The sequence below is a fragment of the Gigantopelta aegis genome, chromosome 15, assembly GCF_016097555.1.
Source record: "Gigantopelta aegis isolate Gae_Host chromosome 15, Gae_host_genome, whole genome shotgun sequence".
NCBI lineage: Eukaryota > Metazoa > Mollusca > Gastropoda > Neomphalida > Peltospiridae > Gigantopelta > Gigantopelta aegis.
Genome location: NC_054713.1, coordinates 2,600,059 through 2,623,524, shown reverse-complemented (window position 1 = coordinate 2,623,524; position 23,466 = coordinate 2,600,059). Strand labels below are relative to the sequence as shown.

The 23,466-nt window shown below is 39.0% G+C and overlaps 1 protein-coding gene across 1 annotated transcript in view; it reads right to left on the bottom strand.

The window, feature by feature from the left end:
• LOC121389930 (soluble guanylate cyclase gcy-35-like) overlaps nt 1-23,466 on the bottom strand; it is a 64,617-nt gene that overhangs the window by 4,689 nt on the left and 36,462 nt on the right. The window contains exons 2-4 of the mRNA XM_041521600.1: nt 9,200-9,907; nt 4,327-4,488; nt 2,655-2,753 (exon numbers count right to left, since the gene is read on the bottom strand). Coding sequence (XP_041377534.1) covers nt 2,655-2,753; nt 4,327-4,488; nt 9,200-9,907 — 969 coding nt within the window. The remainder of the gene's footprint in view (nt 1-2,654; nt 2,754-4,326; nt 4,489-9,199; nt 9,908-23,466) is intronic.

Here is a 23,466-nt window from a genome sequence, read left to right as displayed (position 1 = left end):
CCCCCCCCCCCACCACACCACACCCCACCACACCCCCAACCCCTTGGGTCCACCTAGGCAGGGAGTCATGATTGAAGTGTTTGGTGAAGGTGGACCCTGCTGCTATACTTTTTAAACCATTTTTTATTTCAAGTTTATCGTCTCAGAAGTTATTAAATGTTGGTCTTCTCTGCAAAATCCATTACTTTTTTTTTTTTAATGTTTCGAAGTGGTTTTATGGAAAGTTGTATCACAAACTAACAGAATATATTATGTTTTAAAGTAGGTATACCATGAGAAAATTACATTTAGTCTTGTAATGACGTAGATAAAATGCAAGCTATAGGTATTACGTTTCCGACGACGTTGGCGACGGTGTCAACGTTTTCATGGCTTGAACATTGGAGTTACGTTTAGCTCCGTTTCTCACAAACTAAAAGTCCTACATCAATGAAACTTGGTTTATAGGTGCCCTTATGTATGTTTATCACAATGCACGTTCAAAACGTTATTTCAAAGGTATAATTTTTAATGAAAATACTATCAATTAGCATTTAGGTTAGTGTTAATGTTTTGCATTTATATCAAGTTTTCTTCGCATTTATGTCAATTTTGTACAGGTTATTAACGAACCTGATTTATAGTTGTATCTCTGTTCAAATTTAACTAATTTGCCTTTAAGATATATTGAACATCTTTGGATGCAACTACGTGTATGAGCGACATGCAATAAATTTAAGGTTAGCAAGACGTTTAAAGGGACATACCCTAGTTTTTAAACACTAAGGCATATTGATATTTTTAAGCCGTTTTTGAAATCATACTTTACTTAGATTTTATTGTTTAGATTATCCATTTCCGTACATTCGAAATGTTTTGGTGATCCTGGTGTTTTTAATATCACAAAATACATTTCTCATATTTTTAAAAACACACGTGCGTGTAAGAAATAACAGTTATGGAGTCGAGGTTTAGTTGATTTTTAGAGGGTATTTCACCATTTCAAAGTCACAGACTTGTGTTTCACTCAGTTGTAACTTTATCCAAATGTGTTACAGGTTTGTAGATTAACTAAACGTAGTGTTAATTTTCACAGGTTGAAACTAGGGTCTGTTCCTTTAATTCCGAAGAATTCTAGTTTTTCTGTTTGTATACCCTGTAGTTGTCAGGACTCAAATGTAACATGTGTTTAAGAAACATGTGTCATGTATGTTATCAAGAGTGGAACAAACAGTACATTTCCGAAGAAATGATATGAAATGTTGCAATTACATAGATACGTTTGTACTACCACTTGAAATAATAATTATGCATCAGCTGTTATTATTATTATTATATACACGTATTCATTATATAACTGAAAACATGTACGCAATTTCCATTTCCGGCGTTTCATACTTCTATCATTGTTGAATCATCAATTATACAGTTGTTTAAGCATCCATTATATAGATTACCATATTTGTAAGATTAATAATATCACTACAGACTCATCAAGATTTGAAAAAAAACCCAACCTCAGGATCAGTAGGAAATTCGAGGAATATAGCCTCAACTGCTTTGACTGTTGCTTTGGATTCTATTTTAATAAACAGTGACCAATACACTCAATGCTGGACGTAAAATTTCCAAATCAGGATCACTTCTAAGCTATGTGGGAGCGATCTGCATTAAATGCTATAAACTATCCAGGCTGTTGGTAGAATGTCTGGTAGTACAACATGTGGGACAACAGACTACCAGATAGTGAATAGCCTGTTGGGTATGACAGAGAGTGGCGTCTAGGTCCCCTTAACGAGCTACTCTCGGCTTATTAATCTTCCAAAACTATATGTAGCTCCCTTCTTTAATTTTTGGCGGACCGTTCAAAATTGCGCCTAAATTCCTAAAAATGCGCACCAATTATCTTTGGCTTAATCCTCCGGGACTCAAAGCTCCATAGAACCATACCATCCCCGCCTGTTACCGACCCCGGTCGGACTGCTGGTGCTCTCTTGCACCTGCCAGTGCAGGCGGTCCCCCTCCATCCCACCCCACCCCTTTCCTGTTCTGGACAGAGGAGCCGGCCGAGGCCGACACCTGTGCCCAGGACAGGCGTGCGCTACAACAGCTTGTTCTGAATGTGCACGTTAAACACTCTGACCTGACCTGTGAGTGGCAAGTGGAATAATCAATTTCAATACCCATATCATTGTTATCATCAGTTCCCCCATATTTTTTTTTATCGAGGGAACCTAATTTATAGTCTAATTTTGCATTAAGTGGCTTGAAAATTAAATACTTTAAATTTGCTGATCAATGGCCACGGCTGTTACATCTACATACATGTATACTAAAACAACAATACTTGGGATATTTTAGTTGATTAACTAAATATGAAATATGCTGGAGTTTAGGTCTGGGGATTTTACTTAAAGAAAACAGATTATTAAGGTTGAAATCTGGAATAATCACTATTCGGTTCATTTAGTCTACAAGAAGGTCTATATGTCTTTTTCCGCAATAGAAATTGACTTGCAGACAAACCAATCCTTTATTCGGAATATCTAAGCTGCTTAAAAATATCGTAATAAAAAGTATAGCAGAAGGTTTCACCATGAACCTGATTTTGAGCCCTTTTTTAAGTCTGACTCCCTGCACTAACCACTGCACAGAACTAATGATGTAAAACGTACGTAAACTCGTCGACTCCATTCTGGACGCAACGTTGACGGTGTCGCCGAAAATACAATACCTCGGCATTTTGGTGCCCACTATACCAGCTACAACAGGACCTGAAAGAAAAGAACGAAAGAAAGAAAAAATGACACCTCAGCGCATTTTAAAGTATGGTTATTTGATGCTTAAACCACGAGAAAGAGGGAGAGAGAGACTGACTGAGAACGAAAATAATGTGAGAAAAATTGAGATAGATTGAGAAAGAGAAAGACTGATACAGATTTTAGAGATTGAGACCAAGCGATATAGAGTGAGCGAGAAAGAGCGAGAGAGAAGAGAGAGAGAGAGAGAGAGAGAGAGAGAGAGAGAGAGAGAGAGAGAGAGGGGGGGGGGGATAGCGAGAGGTTCAGAAGTAAGGAAGGCAGAATACGCTAATGGCAAGCGACCAATGATATACCTGTTACGTACCAGTGGGTGGGGTGGGGTGGGGGTGGGGGACAGAGTCGATCAATTCTTCGACTCATGGCACTTGAGGTGAATGTTCTACCATTGCTCTAATCCTGGTTAAAATGTCAAAAAAAACAATCACATGGCTTTCATAACAATAGATAACAATCTATCTCCGTGTTTCCCCTCGACGCGTGGTCTGTAAATGTCATGTTAGAGGTCCACCGGGGTCAATTTACTGGACTATTTAGTCCTATTGATTCACTGACGCCGAACAGTAGGTCTAATTACTAATAGTATTGTAGCTATTGGCCCGGATCCATCACGATTAATTAGGCCATAATGAGCGTTTAGTCAAGGTGAACGATTCTTTGAAACCATCGAGTGGGTAAAACATCACGAAAACAACATAATATCCATTCTCATCATCATCATCATCATCATTATCTCTCTACATTTTCTATGTGCATCTTTCTCTATATATCTCCCTTACCCACTCTCTCATCATCCACCTCACTCTCTCCCCCTCATTTTTATTTTTGTATCCCCCTCTCCCCTCTCTGAGTGTCTTTCTCTTCTCCCCTCTCTCCCTCCCTCTCTCTGTCTGTCTCTGCATGTCTCTCTTTCTCCCATCCCTCTTTCTCCCCCTCTCTCACGCAGTCTACCCAGCCGCCTTTGTATCCTTTCTGCTCTACCTCGTCTGCCCGCCCCCTCTTCTCTCTCCTATTAGTATTAGCCACTAATCTCTATCCTGGACACCTCCTCCATGTGGGTATATGGGTAATTTGTGGCATGCTTCCATCAGAGAACTGTTCAAGCACGGCTGTCTTAGGCACAACCTCTAACTTCGCCAGAGTTCTGTCCATGACAGGGACCTCCTCCATCCAAGACCCGTCCTTATAAAAGTCCAGACTCAATCTTTAATGACGTCACACGCGTACAACTTGTATGGCGTTGTCATGACATTAGAGTCTCAGACTCTATTAAATAGAGTCTCGAGTCTAGACTCTAAAAGTGATATAAGCACCAGGGCCCCGTTCCACGAAGCGATCTTAGCTCTAAGATCAACTTAAGTGCATAGGGTAGCTATGCACTTAAGTTGATCTTAGGGCTAAGATCGCTTCGTGGAACGGGGCTCAGGTCTAACTACAGTTCGCCTATGTTTAACACAGCCCACCTGAACCTTAATTTGGACGTATGCACTGAACTGAATTTTAACTGACGCTAGAAGTCGCTACACACCTGTATTGATGCCGATTCTCAGCTGTAGTTTATGATCTGGAATGTGCGGTACTGACGTACCGGAAATGATTATTCTCAAATTCAAGGCGAGGTTGGCTATTTCCGCGCTGTGCCTTTCGCCGTTCCTCTGAGGCAACCCGGATACAACCATGTAGGCATCGCCTGCAAACAACAGGTTTAGAAAATGAAATCACGCTTTGGAGGTCAGGGGCGAATCGTCAAAAGGGCATCACAGTGGAAAAAAAAATTAAACAGGAAAAAAGAGACACTTGAATATTTTTAGGGAAGGGGGTAGGTTGGGATTGGTCTCCACTAGATCCGCCTCTGGTACTGGCTCCCACCCAGAATCTGTTTAACACTCCACTAGATCCGCCTCTGGTACCGGCTCCCACCCAGAATCTGTTTAACACTCAGTGGGTAGGAGCAAGATCACTACATATACGTCTCTCTCACTAACCACCAATCCACTGTCCTGGACAGACTGCCCAGATAGCTGAGGTGTGTGTGCCCAGGACTGTGTGACTGAAACTTAATTGGATATAAGCACGGAAATAAGTAAAACATAAAAATGAAAATACACATTTCGGAATCGTACCATCGGTTAGACTGATCCTTAGGAACAATAAATGTAGAGGGGTTTTGGAGGGGGGATGCAGTAAGTTCTCTCGGGGGGGAATTAGTGAAACTTTAATCTTTGTATGGCAACAAACACGATTTTCTTGCATCTGAAAAAAATATATATGAAGCAATGTTTTGGATGACGAGATACAGCAGCTTTAAAAGTTATGTTTGTTTTTATATACAGTAGGACAAAAATTCACATTTTGAGGTCCTTGGATTTGACTATATAAAGAGATAGGCCTACAAGTTATTTCATTCAAGCAACATCCGGCTGGGCCAAAGTTCGAGGTGCACCTAACTTTTCATAGAGCAGTTAATTTCAGAAGTCCTGCCATTGGTGACAAACGTGAGAGTGTTTGGTGTTTCATCTGGACAGTAAATTCGTGTACTTTAATTTGAACTTGTGTCAGTGTACCAGCTACCGGTGTGTTTGAACCGTATGCGGGGTCCTACTAGAAATAGCGTCACAATTTGTGTGTGGGCCTAGGGTTATCTCTGAAATGAGGAGCTTAACCCCTAATGGTTTCTGATTCACTTTAAGGGTGAGGGGTGGTAGTATTTATATCCGTGGCGTTTATGTCGACTGATACACTGCAGGTAGGACTTTTAGCCACATGTTACTATTGTTGTCTATGGGATTTGATTTAGTGCTATATACCGTTAATGGTTTGTTGTTAATGAAATAAAAAGGACCTACCCCCACTCTTCAAACGTGTCTATATACACACTATTTTTTATCGAGCTAATTATTTGCAGTAGCCCAAAATGGATTTTACGTCTAGATAATTTCATCCTTATAAAAGTACAAAATATTATGCATGTAGTAGGAAGTAAAACGCTAATTGAGCTATTACTAAAATTAGTACGATCTGAAACACAGTGTGTATACAAAATGTATTTAATATGTACTCTGTGGTTCAAAAAGGCTTATTAGTCGGAATCGTCGTACAAAAGGAAGTTAAATTCAGGGCCGAGACCTTTATAAATGTGATGACATGAAATCTATTACAGTTTCCTATATTAATAACCTTTCATTTCCTATCCGGCCACTGTTAATCACCAGGTACGTAAAAAGTTCAAGCGGTTCGGATCAATATTCTGTGATGTAATCTCCAATTTACTTTTTTTCTTTTATAGATTACCATTATTGTAGGGTATTATCTTTTTACAGTGAAAATAAAGACAGACGAATAAGCGTGGATCAAGTGTAGGTGGTGGTGGGGGTGTGGGTGGGGGTAGGAGTGGGGTATGTATGTACTCAGAGGCGGATCGGGGGGGGGGGGGGCAGGGCCCGGGCCCCCCTAAATTTTGCGATACTTATAATTTTATTATATATTAATTTTCATTTTTTTTACGACGCCGCTCCAAACCTCCCCCAAACTTCCCTTGGCATTCCATTTCATGTCACTGGGGCTCCCCTAAATGGATTTTCTGGATCCGCCACTGGTACTGGGGATACCAACACTCTCCGTGAAGTTGGACGCGGCCCGACAGATGACTATAATTATGAATATAAATTTGATTTATCTATTTATGAATAATGAACGAAAGTAAATTTGTTTTGTTAAACGATACCACTAGAGCACGTTGACTTATAGTTTATTTGGTAATGTTGACACATAGTCTTACCGACAGACCGCGCATTAAGCGAGCGCTTTAATACTGGGCTAGTTCCCACTCCCAGAATAATGAATAACTGAAGGGAAGGAAATATTTTAAGTAACGACGCACTCAACACATTTTATTTACGGTTATATGGAAGGAAGGAAATATTTTAAGTAACGACGCACTCAACACATTTTATTTACGGTTATATGGCGTCTGAAAGCATGTATTAATTTTATTTATTTATATTACACAAACACCCCCTTGATAGAAATGGAACACAATTTAACGCTGAAAATTAGCAGACGACATAATGATGAATACGGATGTGGATTGCGCCTAGAGTGCTCTGTAAAGCCTTCTCTGATTGGTCAGAAAATTTCATTCTTTTGGCATGTCACGACCATCTGCGGCTTTGCGGTTAAAGTTGGCATAGTTGTGACAGAACGTCAGAAAAACGGCCGCCGTGTATTTATTGCCAACAGTGGCGGATCCAGAAAATCCATTTGGGGGGGGGGGGGGGGGGGCAATAATATGAGGTGGAATGCCAAGGAAACTTTGGGGGAGGTTGGGAGGGGGATCGTAAAAAAATGAAAATTAATATATAATTATAACTATCGCAAAATTTAGTTGACTATACATCAAAATTACTCAATCTTTGACATTCAATAGCCGATGATTAATACATTAATGTGATCCAGTAGTGTTGTTAAACAAAATAAACTTATTTTCAATTTTTAATATGTACTGAATATACGGTCTGTATGTAGTTATCTGGTCTTATTACTTTTGTTAGAAAATGTCAAATTTGAAACCACTGGGAATTTATTTGGTGTGAAAGGACATAACAAGGTTACACACCAGCTATTGAAATGCTATTACGCTTGTAGGTCGCGTATAGTACATTAGTATATAAATAATGATAACCAAAGAGTTTTTAGCTCATGATACCTGGCACTTAACACAATTCTTTAAAAGCTTGGACAACAGATGAAGATAATTCCAGTTCATTTGCACCGTGACTGTGTTAAGATCTTTATCATGGTGTGTAATTTATAAATGATTATCACTAAATGTTATTAGAGTATCAAGGCCTGTGTTAGTTTTGTGGAACTCTGGTACTTTTGAGTGAACTAGATTCTGATGTAAATTGTTAAATAAATGAACCCGAAAATCTACAGTTCACGATAACACAGAACTGTGTGGGGGCGTGATTGAATTTTTTCTTGGGTGGTGTGTGTTTGTGTGTGTGTGTGTGTGTGTGTGTGTGTGTCTGTCTGTGTGTGTTTTTTTAGTTTTAGTTTTAATTTTGATCCCCTATTTCTACCTGTCCCGTATAAATCGAGGGAGGGGGCGGGAGGCCTGTACCCCTACTTGATGACGAAAACGTACGTTTTGATCCCCTATCTCTACCTGTCCCGTATAAACCGAGGGAGGGGGCGGGAGGCCTGTACCCCTACTTGATGACGAAAACGTACGTTTTGATCCCCTATCTCTACCTGTCCCGTATAAACCGAGGGAGGGGGCGGGAGGCCTGTATCCCTACTTGATGACGAAAACGTACGTTTTGATCCCCTATCTCTACCTGTCCCGTATAAATCGAGGGAGGGGGCGGGAGGCCTGTACCCCTACTTGATGACGAAAACGTACGTTTTGATCCCCTATCTCTACCTGTCCCATATAAACCGAGGAAGGGGGCGGGAGGCCTGTACCCCTACTTGATGACGAAAACGTACGTTTTGTCCTACTCCATATAGTTAAAGTTTGTTTTGTTTAACGACACCACTAGAGCACATTGATTTATTAATGATCGGCTATTGGATGTCAAACACATGGTCATTTTGACACAGTCGTAGAGAGGAAACCCGCCACATTTTTTTCATCAGTAGCAAGGGATATTTTATATATACTATCCTACAGACAGGATAGCACATACCACGGCCTTTGATATACCAGTCGTCGTGCACTGGCTGGAACCGGATATAGCTCAATGGGCCCACCGACGGGGAGCGATCCTAGACCGACCGACCGCGCATCAGGCGTGCGCTTTACAACTGGGCTACGTCCCGCCCCTATATAAATAAAGATTAAAATATGTCTTGTGCCTCAACCCCTACTAGAGACTGCGCCCCCTCCTTGATGTTTGTTTCGGTAGGAAACATATCATATAGCAAAGTGTCTTGTAAATCAGTTCTTTGTCTGTGGGTGGGGTGTGGGTGGATGGGGGTGGTGGCAGCATATAGCCCAGTGGTAAAGTCCTCGCTTGATGCGCGGTCGGTCTAGAATCGATCCCTGTCGGTGGGTCCGTTGGGCTATTTCTCCTTCCAGCCAGTGCACCACGACTGGTATATCAAAGTCCATGATATGTGCTATTCTGTCTGTGGGATGGTACATTTTAAAAATCTCTTCTGTCTGTGGGATGGTACATTTTAAAAATCTCTTCTTTAAGGCTATGTCAAAATTACCAAATGTGCTTCTCTCTCTTATTCTCTCTTTCTGTCCTTCTCTTCCGATCTCACTCTCTCCCTTAACAACACCCAAGCACGAAATATATAATAGTTGTTTAAGGGGGTGGGGTGGGTTGGCATGGCTTCTATGCTCCCTCCTCTGGGGATGGTGAAGGGGACGGGGGTATCATGATATTTACCTATAGTCTCCACTTTATAGACGTCGAACACTTCCAGCTCATCATCGAACTTCTTGTACAACATGTTCAACATGGCCACTATCTGCAGCGGGGAGCTGTTGGACGAGATGACGGTGAAGCCGACGATATCGGAGAAGAAAACCGTCGCCGACTGGTAACTCTCCGGCTCAATCGTCTCCCTGTTTATCAACTTCTGCGCAACCTGCACCGGAAGCAGCTCGAAGAGGATCGTCTGACTGCGCTTGCGCTCCAGGTCGAGGTCGTGCGTGCGCTCCGTGAGCGTGACGGCGAATTTCTCGATCTTCGTGGCCACTCGGAGCAGACAGAACATGACGACGGGGGTGAGCAGCATGGCCAACAGCATGACGATGATGCTGGTGGTGAGGCTGTTCTTGAGCGTCGCCGTCTGGAAGTCGAGTTCGCTGACGATGTCCTCCGCCAATTTGTCCTGGATCGCCTTCAGCATGTTGATGTACTGCGTCATGTTCCGGAACCACCACGAGCCCATGCTCACGGAGGCAGCCGATTCGTTGTTCGCCAAGATCCGGCCTTTAAGTTCCGCCAGGCGAAGATCGAGGTCGGTGCCCCGGAAGTTTTTCTTAAGGAACGTCTCCACTTCCGGGTGGTATTCGGCGCTTCTCTTGAGGTAGGACTCGCCCAGAACCTTTCGTCGAATATACGACTCCATCTCGTGTGGGGAAAACCGTCCTACAATAGAAGTGATAAACGATTTATAAATAATTTATTACTTCCTCAGTAGCTCTAGTTCTGAGTGTCTTTGACGGACCACTGGGGGAGAAATAAATAGAGAGAGAGAGAGAGAGAGAGAGAGAGAGAGAGAGAGAGAGAGAGAGAGAGAGAGAGAGAGAGAGAGAGAGAGAGAAACGTGAGAGTGAAAGAGAGAGAGAGAGAGAGGGGGGGGGGGTCTGAATATAAGATGACATTTTCTAATATTGGTGCGAACAAGATGGCGGCCGGTTTTCATTAAAACTCTATATATTCAGATCTATAGCACTTAGAAATGTGATCTTGGTGTCAGTACTGATGTTTATGGTCTTAGTGAGTTCATTAAAACTTTCTAATACTGTGAAACATTGGGTTGACTAATGGCTGACGAAAAGGACGATAATTTGTGTATGAAAATAAAAATTATATTTGTAATATGACTTGGATAACCTAATTTTATGTGAAATGTTAGTTTTATATTGTTTATAAGTTTAATTAGAATATTTTGAAAATTATTAAAATAAAATATAATTGCAAATTGTAATGATTGTATAAAATAATAAATAAAAATACCGACATGTTGTACTATTAATCAAATGGTTTCGCAGTAAAAACGCGTTGTTGTTGTTATTATACACCTTTCAGCATCCACAAACACCTAACCACTAAAGCCTGAATAAGTAAATGAATGGATGAATTAGTGAGTGTATGAATGAATGAATGAATGAATGAATGCATGAATGAAAGAAATAATTTAAAAAAAAAGTTTTATCAAAACTGCAGCACAAAAAGCCGTGATGGTAGTTCACAAAACGACGTCAATGTGTTGTACATAATACATAGGACATACAAACTACTCAAATTTCCGGGTGGGACGTAGCTCGGTGATAAAGCGCTCGCCTAATGCGCGGTCGGTTTGGGATCGAACCCTGTCGGTGGGCTCACTGGGCTATTTCTCGTTCCAACCAGTGCCCCACGACTTGTATATCAAAGCCGTGGTATGTGCTCTCCTATAGATTCGAAACATATATGCCAGTCTTAACTGGTTTACATCAGCACATGCTATATATTCGAAACATATATGCCAGTCTTAACTGGTTTACATCAGCACATGCTATATATTCGAAACATATATGCCAGTCTTAACTGGTTTACATCAGCACATGCTATATATTCGAAACATATATGCCAGTCTTAACTGGTTTACATCGGCACATGCTATATATTCGAAACATATATGCCAGTCTTAACTGGTTTACATCAGCACATGCTATATATGACCAGCTAAGGAATATGCAACACAGTATCATTATTTGGCTGTGACACGGAAATTTTTCAATTTAATGATGTAGAAAGTTGACCAGTTGTAGTTGATTACAAACTTAGGAACACGAGGGATATTGTTTTAGGAAGAAAAGTCGACGGCCAGTAAATGTTGGTTCCCTGTATAAAAATGCATATTGCACTTCGCTGAACAATCGTCAATATGACATTGCCAGTATGAAAAGTGTGATTGCAAACTGCAATTCCATAATAAAGTTGCACTTACACAAATGTGTCAAATTTAGTTCACTGACAAATCATGCATATAAATGAAACCACATACATCACAAACACGTTTTATGGTTTTGTAAGGATAGCATCTCGTCAGTTACATATATCGCCCCGTCAGTTACACTAGAAAATCAAGCATTATTGCAAGTGAAAAAAATATTTATCTCAAAACAGAGTTGCAATCTGTAGCTAATGAAAGGGCTCTAAATGAAAATAATATCCTTCACGCTGAGATAGTGATTACAACTTGGTACACTCTGTCAAAAGACGTGGTCCGTAAGCGTCCCATAAGTCACACTATGATTAGTTATCCTATAACTTACCCATGATAACCATGTCATAAACCCATGTGATAATTTACTTTATTAACCCGGTTAATAATAGTATGCAAATTTGCAAGGTTTCTAGGTAATGTTTTGCTGTGGATAAGTCATTTGCTTACAAACCAACAAGACCCGTGTACCTGAGCGTAACGTTTTCAAAGATTTGTTTAAAATGCGTGACGTAAAACTAATCTGTGCATATCGTGATGACGTCATATTATCGATGGCGGCAACTTTAGTACTGTCATTTACTGAAACATTATAGGATTAATTATAGGGTAAATAGAATTCGCTGCTCGTGTTTTTTAATATGTAAAATATCAACCTCATCTAGTTAATCGGTATTTGTCTCGGCATAGACTCGGTTGATATTTTCCATATTAAAAAATACTCGTGACGAATCGTCTATATGTCTTCTTCACATATCAAGCGACGAATCAAGTTACCATAAGATTTTATAATTTTTAGAAAGATAAACGCTTCCCGTGAATGTCAGACCGACAACATGAGTCACCTTGTATTTCGTATCAACTTTTATGTACCAAATAATGCGAGGCAGAATACACAACGATATATGGTAACCAAGCTTTCCTCTTTTTTTTTCTTCTTTTTTTTCCTTTTCGTTTTTTTGGGGTTTTTTTTAAAGGACGTGGAGCCGCGCGGCCGCCCTCCTTTAATTTTCACCTAGCGAGAACACTGTTCTCCTTTAAGTTACAGTTACATGTTCCTTTTCCGAGAGATTTCTCTAGTTAGGCCACGGCCGCAATAACCGTGGTCTATCTAGACAAATCTCTCGGAAAAGGATGATGTAACTAGCTTGTACCACGCCCCCATTACAGATTTATATTGTAGCTTTATTAGTTATGTTAGTGAAAGTGTTACTTTTAAAAATAATGTTCTAATTTACTTCCTGCTGAACTATATGTGACCTGTAGGCGTAACTTTCTTCAGCCATTCAGCAATCGCTAAAATTTAGGTCAGACACGCCAGTGGTCTAACTATGGGATACACCACGGGCAAAATCAAAGGGGCAGACACCAAAGCGTGGTACAATATGTGATAGACCACACCATTATTTTGTTTTCTTTCAAATTTTCATCTACAATTTGGGAATTATTTATGAAATGCCACATTAGTCTCGATGGAATTCACCGAATAAGCTACCCAAAATGAAGACAGCTTTAACCTACACAGCAGTGATGACTAATGAACCAGGTTTGTTCTCACCCAGAATTGCTGAACAACCTGATTAAAAAGTGACGGCCCATTTCTTGTGCTTCAAAGTGATTATGCTTTGACAATGGCCGAACATGCTCAACATCAGGCACGAAATGTGCCGGATGATTATGTTGTGTGTGACGATGATAGTGAGATGAAGCGGACAGTGTACCAGATGAGAACTAGTATGTGGATATGAGGACGGTAGTATACATAGCACTGTGTACTCAATTTATATATTACTGTCAGGGCTTTTTGTGTTGTGGATTTGTTAACAGTTCATTCATTCATTCATTCATTCATTCACTAATTATTAATTAATTAATTCATTCATTCATTCATTCATTCATTATTAATCAATTCATTTATTATTCATTCATTCATTTATTCATTCATTCATGGTTTGTTTTTGTAGTTGTAGTAATAGCTGTATAATGACAACAATGCTTACTCAATGACCAACGATTTGATCACTGGTGGGTGTATACTACCAAATCAAATCCCACAGACGACAATGGTAACATATGTGGCTAAAACTCCTACCTGCAGCGTATCAATCGACATATACACCACGGATATAAATACTACTACCCCTCACCCTTAAAGTGAATCGGAGAAAAACTGGGGGTCAAGCTGCTCATTTCTTTAATGTAAAATAGTCATATTCATACCTCTGTTTGACACAATAACCGATGTGTATTTTTGTGCCGGAGTGTCATTAAACATTTGTGTATTCTTTATTAAATTCAATAAGGCAGTGATTGAGGATCGATCCCCGTCGGTGGGCCCATTGGGCTAATACTCGTTCCAGCTACTGCACCAGGACTGGTATAATCAAAAGGCGTGGTATGTGCTATCCTGCCTGTGGGATGGTGCATATAATAGATACCCTTGAACTCTAAGACTATGGCAAAATTACCAAATGTTTGACATCCAATAACCGATGATTAATAAATCAATGTGCTCTAGTGGTGCCGTTAAACAAAACAAACGTTTGTGCATTCGAGGGGAGGATCTAGCTTAGTGGATAAAGCGCTCACTGGAGACGATATGGTCGTGGGATCAAATTCCCATTCTCTGATAGGTTTATCCTATCCTAAATCAGTTTTCCATGACTGGCACACTAAAGTTAAAAGTTTGTTTTATTTAGCGACACCACTAGAGCACATTGATTATTAATCATCGGCTACTGGATGTCAAAGATGTGGTAATTTTTAGAATGTAGTCTTAAAAAGAAGCCCGCTACATTTTTCCATTAACAAAACCTGTGGTATGTGCTATCCTGTCTATGGGAAAATGCACATTAAAAGACCCCTTAAAGCTAATGGAAACATGTAGCGAGTTTTCTCTGAAGATACGTGCGAGAATTACCAAATGTTTGCCACCCAGTAGCCGATGATTCATTAATCAATGGCCGCAGACACACAGAAGCATATTCCTGCTTTGAATTATGTAAATTAGTTCCGGCTTTCAAGTATGTAAATTAGAAATGACGTCATTAGTAAAATAATATTGATACTGTATAGAAATAAATCGACATACGTGTATATTCACATAATCTATCAGTGCCGCAAGTGGCTTAATTACCATATTCGCTATGACGCAGCAAGCCTCGCTTTCGTTTTTATTGCGTCCTGAAGATATGATCATATAGCTGATGAAACCTATCTGGTTTCGAATGCAGTTTGAGTAGAAAACACTTAAGCGTTGTGGAAGATAATTGTGTTGTGACTGGCGTTGTGTGATCGAACTGGAACCGAGGCAGGGTGTTGCTAGAGGCATACAACTACTTTCCATCAAGTTTAAAACTTAAACAAGATTTAACTTGTAACTTACAAACCACTTCAGATCACACATGAACATAAATAAATCTAAACCAAACCAAACCAAAACAAACTGAACACACAAACCGACACAATTTAATTTGTAACTTAAAATCGATGATTTAAAACACACTCACACACACACACACACACACACACACACACACACACACACACATGCACACACACGGACAAAGAGACGCACACACACACACACACACACACACACACACAGAGAGAGACGTAGACACACAAAAACACACACACAAACGGACACAAACAGACTCAAACAAAAGAAGAAAGAAAAAAACAAGAATAAAAAACCCACAACAAAAAACGCCCCAAAACAACAAAAAACGCCCCAAAACAACAAAAAACAACAACCAAAGAACAATAAACACAATATTGCAGGGTAGAATATACCGTTTTATTATATATATAGCAATGAAATATATAGATCTACAGAAAACATAAAAGTCATATCCGGTGAAAAGTCATATTTTCACTGTATTTTAGCTACAGTGAAAATATAGAAATCGTATTTACTTTTTTGTAAAAGTGCATGATTGAATTATCTCCCTTGTCTCGTTTCTTCGTATTTAAATTTGATGATTGCCAATGCATCTGACTGAATGTAAAAAATAAAAAATGTAATTTAAACAACTGTACCTATAAAAAAGGGATATTAAGTGCAATTACGACAAAATATATAAAACGAATTGAATACGAAGCTGCATAATGATGACACAATGTAGTGTCATCGAGTGTAAGTGTAAGAATTTAACGGCGTTCGATTCGTTTTGTTTTTGTGGGAGTTTGTAGAGGATCGCGTTGTCAGGTATGTTTGCACCGCAGTATTGTTAAATAAATGTTAATAAAGATAATTTTTATTCAAATTTCTTTTTAAAAGTCTATGGTCAAGTAAATATTCTGGCAAAGTTCCATAGGAAGAAATATATCATGACGTTACGTGTTTTCGATAGGATAAGCGAAAGATATTGTCAAAAATTAGAAAATCTGTATATAATAAATAGACCATTTCATGGTGTTTTTCCGAATACGATTTTTTATGTCAACTCGTGATGTGTGAAAAACATATTTTTCACACATCACTCGTTGACATAAAAATCGTATTCGAAAACCCCCACGAAATAGCCTCTATATAATACTTTCCCCGGTGTCTATTAAACACACGTCTTTCGATTCAAAACGCCATTTCAGTTTCAACGCCCTCGCGCATATCACACGCATAATTATATGGGTGTTTCAACGTCAACATAAATGTTACTGGTGAAAAAACGACAAACATAATATAAACAAGTAAAGCAGATGATAGTGTTTTGATTCAGCTCTTTATGTGATGAACCACGAATCGCGCCCCGTGGCCACTAAACAATCATCGCAAATGTCATATTAATGTCTGTTGCCTTTCTCTTCTGATTAACATGATAACTGCATTAACTAATGGAAGATCAGAACTAAAACGAAGTCAATATCAAAACTCATCGTCCGGTATGCTTGCATGGATGAGCGAAAAACAACACTAGCAAATGCATTTACAGGTAAACTACAAAGAGAGTGTATAGGTAAACACTTAAAACTGCCAACCCGAACGTTGCCCACGTTTACTGGCAGGTTAGACAAATACCATTTTCAGATTACGGTTAAATCGGTGAACTTAGTGATCCTGTAATTAAAGGACAAAATAGCTTTGATGGTTTTCTAATGATGTGTTTGCCTGATGGGTGCAATTCTGCCTCCCCATGTAAAAACAAATTTTACTAATGCAAAATACAAACACAACTACAGTTTGGACGCACTCGGGAGCTCTTGCTAACCATTGATATCGTCCTGATTTGACATTTTGTCTTTTATCCATTTTGTTTTTACTACATTATACAACTAAGCCCTGTATGAACTGAACTTTATTTTAAATCTGGTCGTAATTCAACGGCATATGAGGTACATTGTAAAATATATAAGTAAATAAATAACAAGATGGCACATTAGTCATAATAATGATGTACAGTAGATATTCAAACGTGCAAAAAAATAAATATCCCCTCACTCCAACCCCCAAAAATCAACAACAAAAAACTAATAAAAAAACCCAAAACAACAAAAACGTATTTATCTATGGGTTCATATTTACATTTAAAAACATACAGTATATATACAAATAAACTAAAACGGAAAAGGTCGCACACGGTGGTTTGATGGTGAGTAACATTGGCTTGTTATGTGACCTACACTGGCCAACACAGACGACCAAAACGAAGAATGGTGCATAAGGATAAGACATTTATTGTAAAATTGAAGAGTTCTTCTTAAGGCCGAGGGAAAGATACAAAATAGATAATTCAACTGAATTCATTTATTTGCCAAAGCATTTGCCTATATATATATATATATATATATATATATATATATATATATATATATATATATATATATATATATATACATACACACATTGCTTTTAGGTTGTTAGGTGTGTCACATATACGATGGTTAATAACATATGTAGTACATGTACCTTCGAACAGTTAAAACTCACAATGGTAAAATGGATTTTTATAAAATATTAACATGTCAGGAAATCGCGTTTCAGGCTATGTAAATTTCTGAATGAATGAATGAATGTTTAACGACACCCCAGCACGAAGAATACATCGGCTATTGGGTGTCAAACTATGGTAATGCAAATAAATGATGATCAACATCAATATAAAAAGATTTAAATAAAAACACAGTGCAAAGAACTGTGCAAAAATACAAATATCACAGATAAATACTGACTTTTACTAAAAAAAACAAAATTGTGCTGTATTGGCCATTCTCAAAGAGAATGTTACACCCCTGCACCACGGCGAGGTTACAGCACGCGCAGGGGTTAATAAAGTGAAGTAATAAAATAAATAACATGAAATGAAAATGAAATGAATGGAAAAATAGCAATTGTTTGAAATTATTTTTGAGTGTCCGATTTTTAAATCTTTTAATTTTTTTTATTAAGGTGTTAGTTGGAAACCAAGACTGAGTTTTCTAAATTACTGTTTCTGTGAAAATGTGTATGTGTGTCTATGTTGGGTGTGGGGAAAGGGGAAGAGGAAACACTTTAAAAAATTCCATTCCATAAAGTTTATGGGGGGGGGGGGGGGGATTCCAGACATGCTTCCCCGGAAATAGTATTGACAAAACAATTTGCTCGAGCAAGGACGAGAAGGTTCGACTCCATATACACGCACCTGCATTTGACAAAAGTTTTTCTGTTTGTATTTCATATTCTTTCAATTAAAGTTGTGAATAGATGATATTTGTTTTATTTTACTGTTAGACTAGAAACGTTATACATAAACAAACTTCTAGTTACATTTGGTCAGAAATTTGGACTAGAAGTTTGACTTGGTGGGCTAGTGAAAATCACAAACTCACTAGCTAGTGGCTTTCTAAAACTATTGTCAAACACTGTAGAATCTTCTTATTAATTCATTCGTGGCTCGTCAAGTGCTTGCGTGCGTCGCAGGATCAAACCACCTCAGTAGATCTATTCAACTGATTGGATTTTCCCCGTTCCAACGAGTGCACCACAACTGGCCATATGCCGTGCCATGTGCTTTCCTGTCTGTCAGAAAGTCCGAATAACCAAATGTCTGACATCCAACAGCCAATGATTAATTAATAAATGTGCTCTAGTGGTGTCGCTAAACAAACTTTAGGCTCATCAAGTGCAAATAACACAATGATGTGCTGCTCATACGCAATATCTCCTAGAAAACCCAATTTATTAAACGCACGTTAGGTAAATGAGGGTCATTACTAAAACAAAGAGTGTCATCGCTGCAAGCTTAGCTTAGTAACTGGTTTAACGTGTCCATATACCACTAGGGTTTCGAACACGCCTATCCCGAGTCCGGCGTCCGATCAAAATACTTAGTGCTCTTGATAACAATGCTTTAACGGCGTCTTGACATCAATATACCTAAACGGGATTTATTGGCTCGGGTTTGTCTAAACGTAATAATGGCATAATCCGCGCGTGCTGATCCAAATTAGGATTTAGAGTAGGGGATTACACTGTTTACACTAGGATTGGTACTAACAACGAAAATAGAATGGTAGGTACCAGGTAGCAGCAGTTTAAAAACGTGCATGATAACTAAATATTTTTATCTTTTTATTATGTAAAACTCAAAATAGAGATACTATTGTTAATAGTACTATAGTGCTACTATTAAAATTAGAATCGCTGAATTGGACTTTAAAGGTACAGTGCCTATACGATGAAGACGTTTTTCTCTCAGTATTTATCTTTAAGCAATATTGCATAGTAAACGATAACATAAGGCAGTGTCAAAACTTGGGAAGACAGAAAAACTCACAAAAAGACCACACAAAAAGAGCACACAATAAAACAATAAGCATAACAACTAAAGAAGCAACCCCACATAAAACCCCCAAACAAAGGAAAAGAAGAAAAACAAACAAACAACCAAACAATAACAAATAAACAAGCAAAAAACAAATGAAAACATACAACCCCCCCCCAAACACCCAAACAAAGAAAAACAAACAAACAACAACAAATAAACAAGCAAAAACAAAACAAAAACAACCCCCCCCCCCAAAACACCCAAACAAAGAAAAACAAACAAACAAACAACAACAAATAAACAAGCAAAACCAAAACCAAAACAACAAACCCCCAACCCACCAACAAAAACAAAAAACCCAGACAAATAAATAACAAAACCAAAACATACAAATAAATAAATAAAAAAAAGAAAAAAGAAAAAAAAGAAAAAGAAACTGAGCTATTTTTTGACAAAGTTAAAATTACTCCGATAGTTCCATAATTTTACTTGCGGTGAACCGTTCCAACTCAAACGCCAAATTACTTCATAAAACTGCGCAATTAAAACAAATGTTGGACTCAATCCTTCGAGACATCCACCACAATTGACCCCGCCCGCTACCCACCCTGGCCGAGCTGCTGGTGGTCTCTTACACTTGCCAAGTGCATGCGGTCCCTTCGCTATCCACCCCAAATCCTTTCCTATCCTGGACGAAGGAACCGGCTAAGTCGATACCTGGGCCAGTTATAGGCGTGTGCTACAACAGTTTGTTCTGAATGTGCACGTTAAAATCTTTGACCTAACTTGACCTGACCTGGCCACACAGTGACCCCCCCCCCCCCCTAAATAAAACAAACAAAAACCAAAAGAAAAAAGAAGAGTGGGGAAAAAAAGGAAAACCCCCCAGAGTAAACTACGATATGACCTCCAATACGGCAAGACTGTGCTACGCTAATGGACTGATTCATCCAATGCTAGTCTCGCTATACCACTTCCGGTCCGTCGGTTCAACCAGTCCGAGTCGATTTTTGTTTTGGGCTTTATCAGTGTTACAAATGGAGGAGGTGGCCACTACTAGAGTAACTAGTATACTGTTGATTCCCAAGAACCCCAGGAAGACCGGAACTAGTGCTATTCGGCGATGACGAGTTTCCGCTGTATTGCTCCTCCATCGAACATCGAGCACCAGCGGAAATCTATTTTCACAGATCGGCCGCTAAAAGCGCATTCAATATCCCCGAATAATGAGCGCACTCTGTCCGCGGGCAAAGACGGACAATTACGGTCATTTCAACTAATTGGCATATTAATACCGGTCGAGTACAGAGATTAGGAGATTCAAGGTTCGATTTTTAGAGGTAATCGATATTTGACGGTGAGAGAGAGAGAGAGAGAGAGAGAGAGAGAGAGAGAGAGAGAGAGAGAGAGAGAGAGAGAGAGAGAGAGATTTGTGGAATCGTCCACTAATTTGCCAAATTCCCATTCGACTCAGCATTGTGCCCTGCACTCCGTTTTACGAAGCGATCTTAACGCTAAGATCACCTTAAGTGCATAAAGTAGCTATACATTTAAGGTGATCTTAGCTCTGAGATCGCTTCATAAAACTGGACGAAGATCGTTGGTTACGCGTCTATTAACTACATATATTAACAATGTTTAAACGCCTGCGTTTAAGAAAAGAAAACGCCTTCGTATATTCGGCCTTATTATGTTAATCACACAACAAAACATTTCAAAATACAGCTTTTTAATGTGTAACGGATGGATATTGTGAATCGTGGTCAAGAAATTGTGAAATAAAACGTTAAAATTTGTTTGTTTAACGACAACTCAGCACATTGATTTAATTAATCATCAGCTGTTGGATTTTAAACATTTGATAATTCCGATATACCCTTTGGAGGAAATACGCTACATTTTCCTTTGGCAGCAAAGGATCTTTTATATACACTTTCCCACAGATAGGATAACAAATATCACAATCTTTGATATGACAGTCGTGTGGCATTGGTTGCGACGGGAAAAACACAATCAGAGATTGGGTCCACCGAGGGGGGGTGAGAGAGTAAAGGAATAAAATGTTAGTTTAATGACATAAAATATTTTAAACTACGGCTGTTTGGTTTCTGACATATAGTCTAGAAAGGGAGAGGAAACCTGTTACCGACGCATAAGCTCCTCCTACCGAATAGTAGCAAGGGCTCTTTTTATAGGCTGTTTATCACATATTGACGGCAGGAACGACGACATTTGATATACTGATCGTTCGGAAATGGATGGACCACGGACAGGGAGGAAAGCAAAGAATCTATGAAGATGGAAAGGTTGCGGGTTATGTGAGCTCGATCCTAAAACCTATGACTGCACACTCCGGACGATCTCTACCACAGAGTTCCACCTTGCCCAACGACGACTTGTAGATGCACACGTAGACACCGTGTCAATCAATTTATTGAATTCGATTGACACACCACAGTATACCGTTCATGAATGTCCCGTTATCACCATGATCGATCGAACGCCCGCTCAACCCCATCCTTCCAACAAGAAACGAATACAACCTTGTGTCCTTGTCAAATGGCTGAGGGTGGGGGTGGGGTGGGGTGGGGTGGGGGGTGTATGAGGGGGCGGGTGGACTGGGGAGATTGGGGGTGGGGGGATGATAATTTACAGCTTGTTTTATGTTACACCACTGTTTACAAGAATGACGAAAAAACCCCGATTCCTCGATACTAAAGTTTGTTTTGTTTAACGACATCACTAAAGCACATTGATTTGTTAATCATCGTCTATTGGATGTCAAGATTTCTGGATACGTGCAGTAAAAGTCGGTACTGGCCGTGAACTCGGAAACATTCTCGATTTCACCCGTATATTACAAACTGTGGTTAGCCATAGATCGGGCCGCGCGATCCATTAATTGTGCAAGCCGCTCGATGACTCGAGCTTAATGCCTCTATAATTTTCTATAAAAGAAAATGCGTAATTATTTTATCGTTGTTGTGACATCACAGGCTCATTAGCTTGACCTAGCATTGGTGGTAATTCGTAATTTTCGTTTATGTAACAGAAATTATAGGACAAGATCCAACGAGTCGGAGTAATTGGAAAAAAGAGAAATGGGCCATTAGCTAAATTCACTGACATTTTTTTTCACGTTTATTTCATGATTGTTTACCTAATTTGAAGATACTATCTAAGATAATCTATACCCACGACAGCCTTCATTTTAAGTGTTGATAAATCCAGTTTGATTGGACACAACAAGGAAAAGATATAAATAAAGAAGACATATTCACCTAGAGTGAAGGATGTCGTCTGCTCATGACATTGCTAATTGTCTCCCCCTCTCTTTCTCACTTTCACTTTCTCTCCCAACATATCTCTCTCTCTCTCTCTCTCTCTCTCTCTCTCTCTCTCTCTCTCTCTCTCTCTCTCTCTCTCTCTCTCTCTCTCTCTCTCTCTCTCTCTGGGTGGGAGTCTGTACCGAGCTGCGAACCCTGTACCTACCAGCCTTACGTCCGATGGCTTAACCACGACACCACCGATGCCGGTATCGTGTATACATATAAGTCAAATCTGTAACTAGAGTAGATAGATTAACACAAGGATAATCAAGTATAGAGTATATACATATTTATTACACAATGAAAATATATCTATATTCTTACTGGTAAAAAACCAGTCACATGACCTTCCGTAAATAGTGATATTGCCCTAAGACGGTCCCACCGGTCCATCAAAAGTGATATTGCCCTGACCATTGAAAATAAAGATAAAATAAAATTCTATCCAATTCATGAGTAGGTAACGTAATGCAACGTCAACTGCTAATTCTAATGTAAACAAGCACAAACTTGTGACAAAACGCTTTGCTCTCCTTCAACAAAACGATAACATCTTTATTGATACTGAGTTTAATTCCGCAAATACAACAAAAACAAGGTTGACAATCGGCTAACTATGTATGGAATATCTCGCAGATATAGAAACGTACATGATTATCAAAATTCAGTTGAAATTGGAACTCTCAGGATTTTATGTTACAAAAAAAACCAAAAAACCAAAAAACAAATGCATTTGGAGGTTATCGGTAACTGTTCAGTATAAATGTATGTTCAGATTTATCACATTTTGTGTTTTATTTTGTTATTAAAGGTATACTGTCACAGATTTAAAGACCGTATTTTTATAAAAATTAATAATAAATCAAAATTACATTAATTTGTACAGACCAAATGTAGCTATTGCATCACTTTAACTAGACC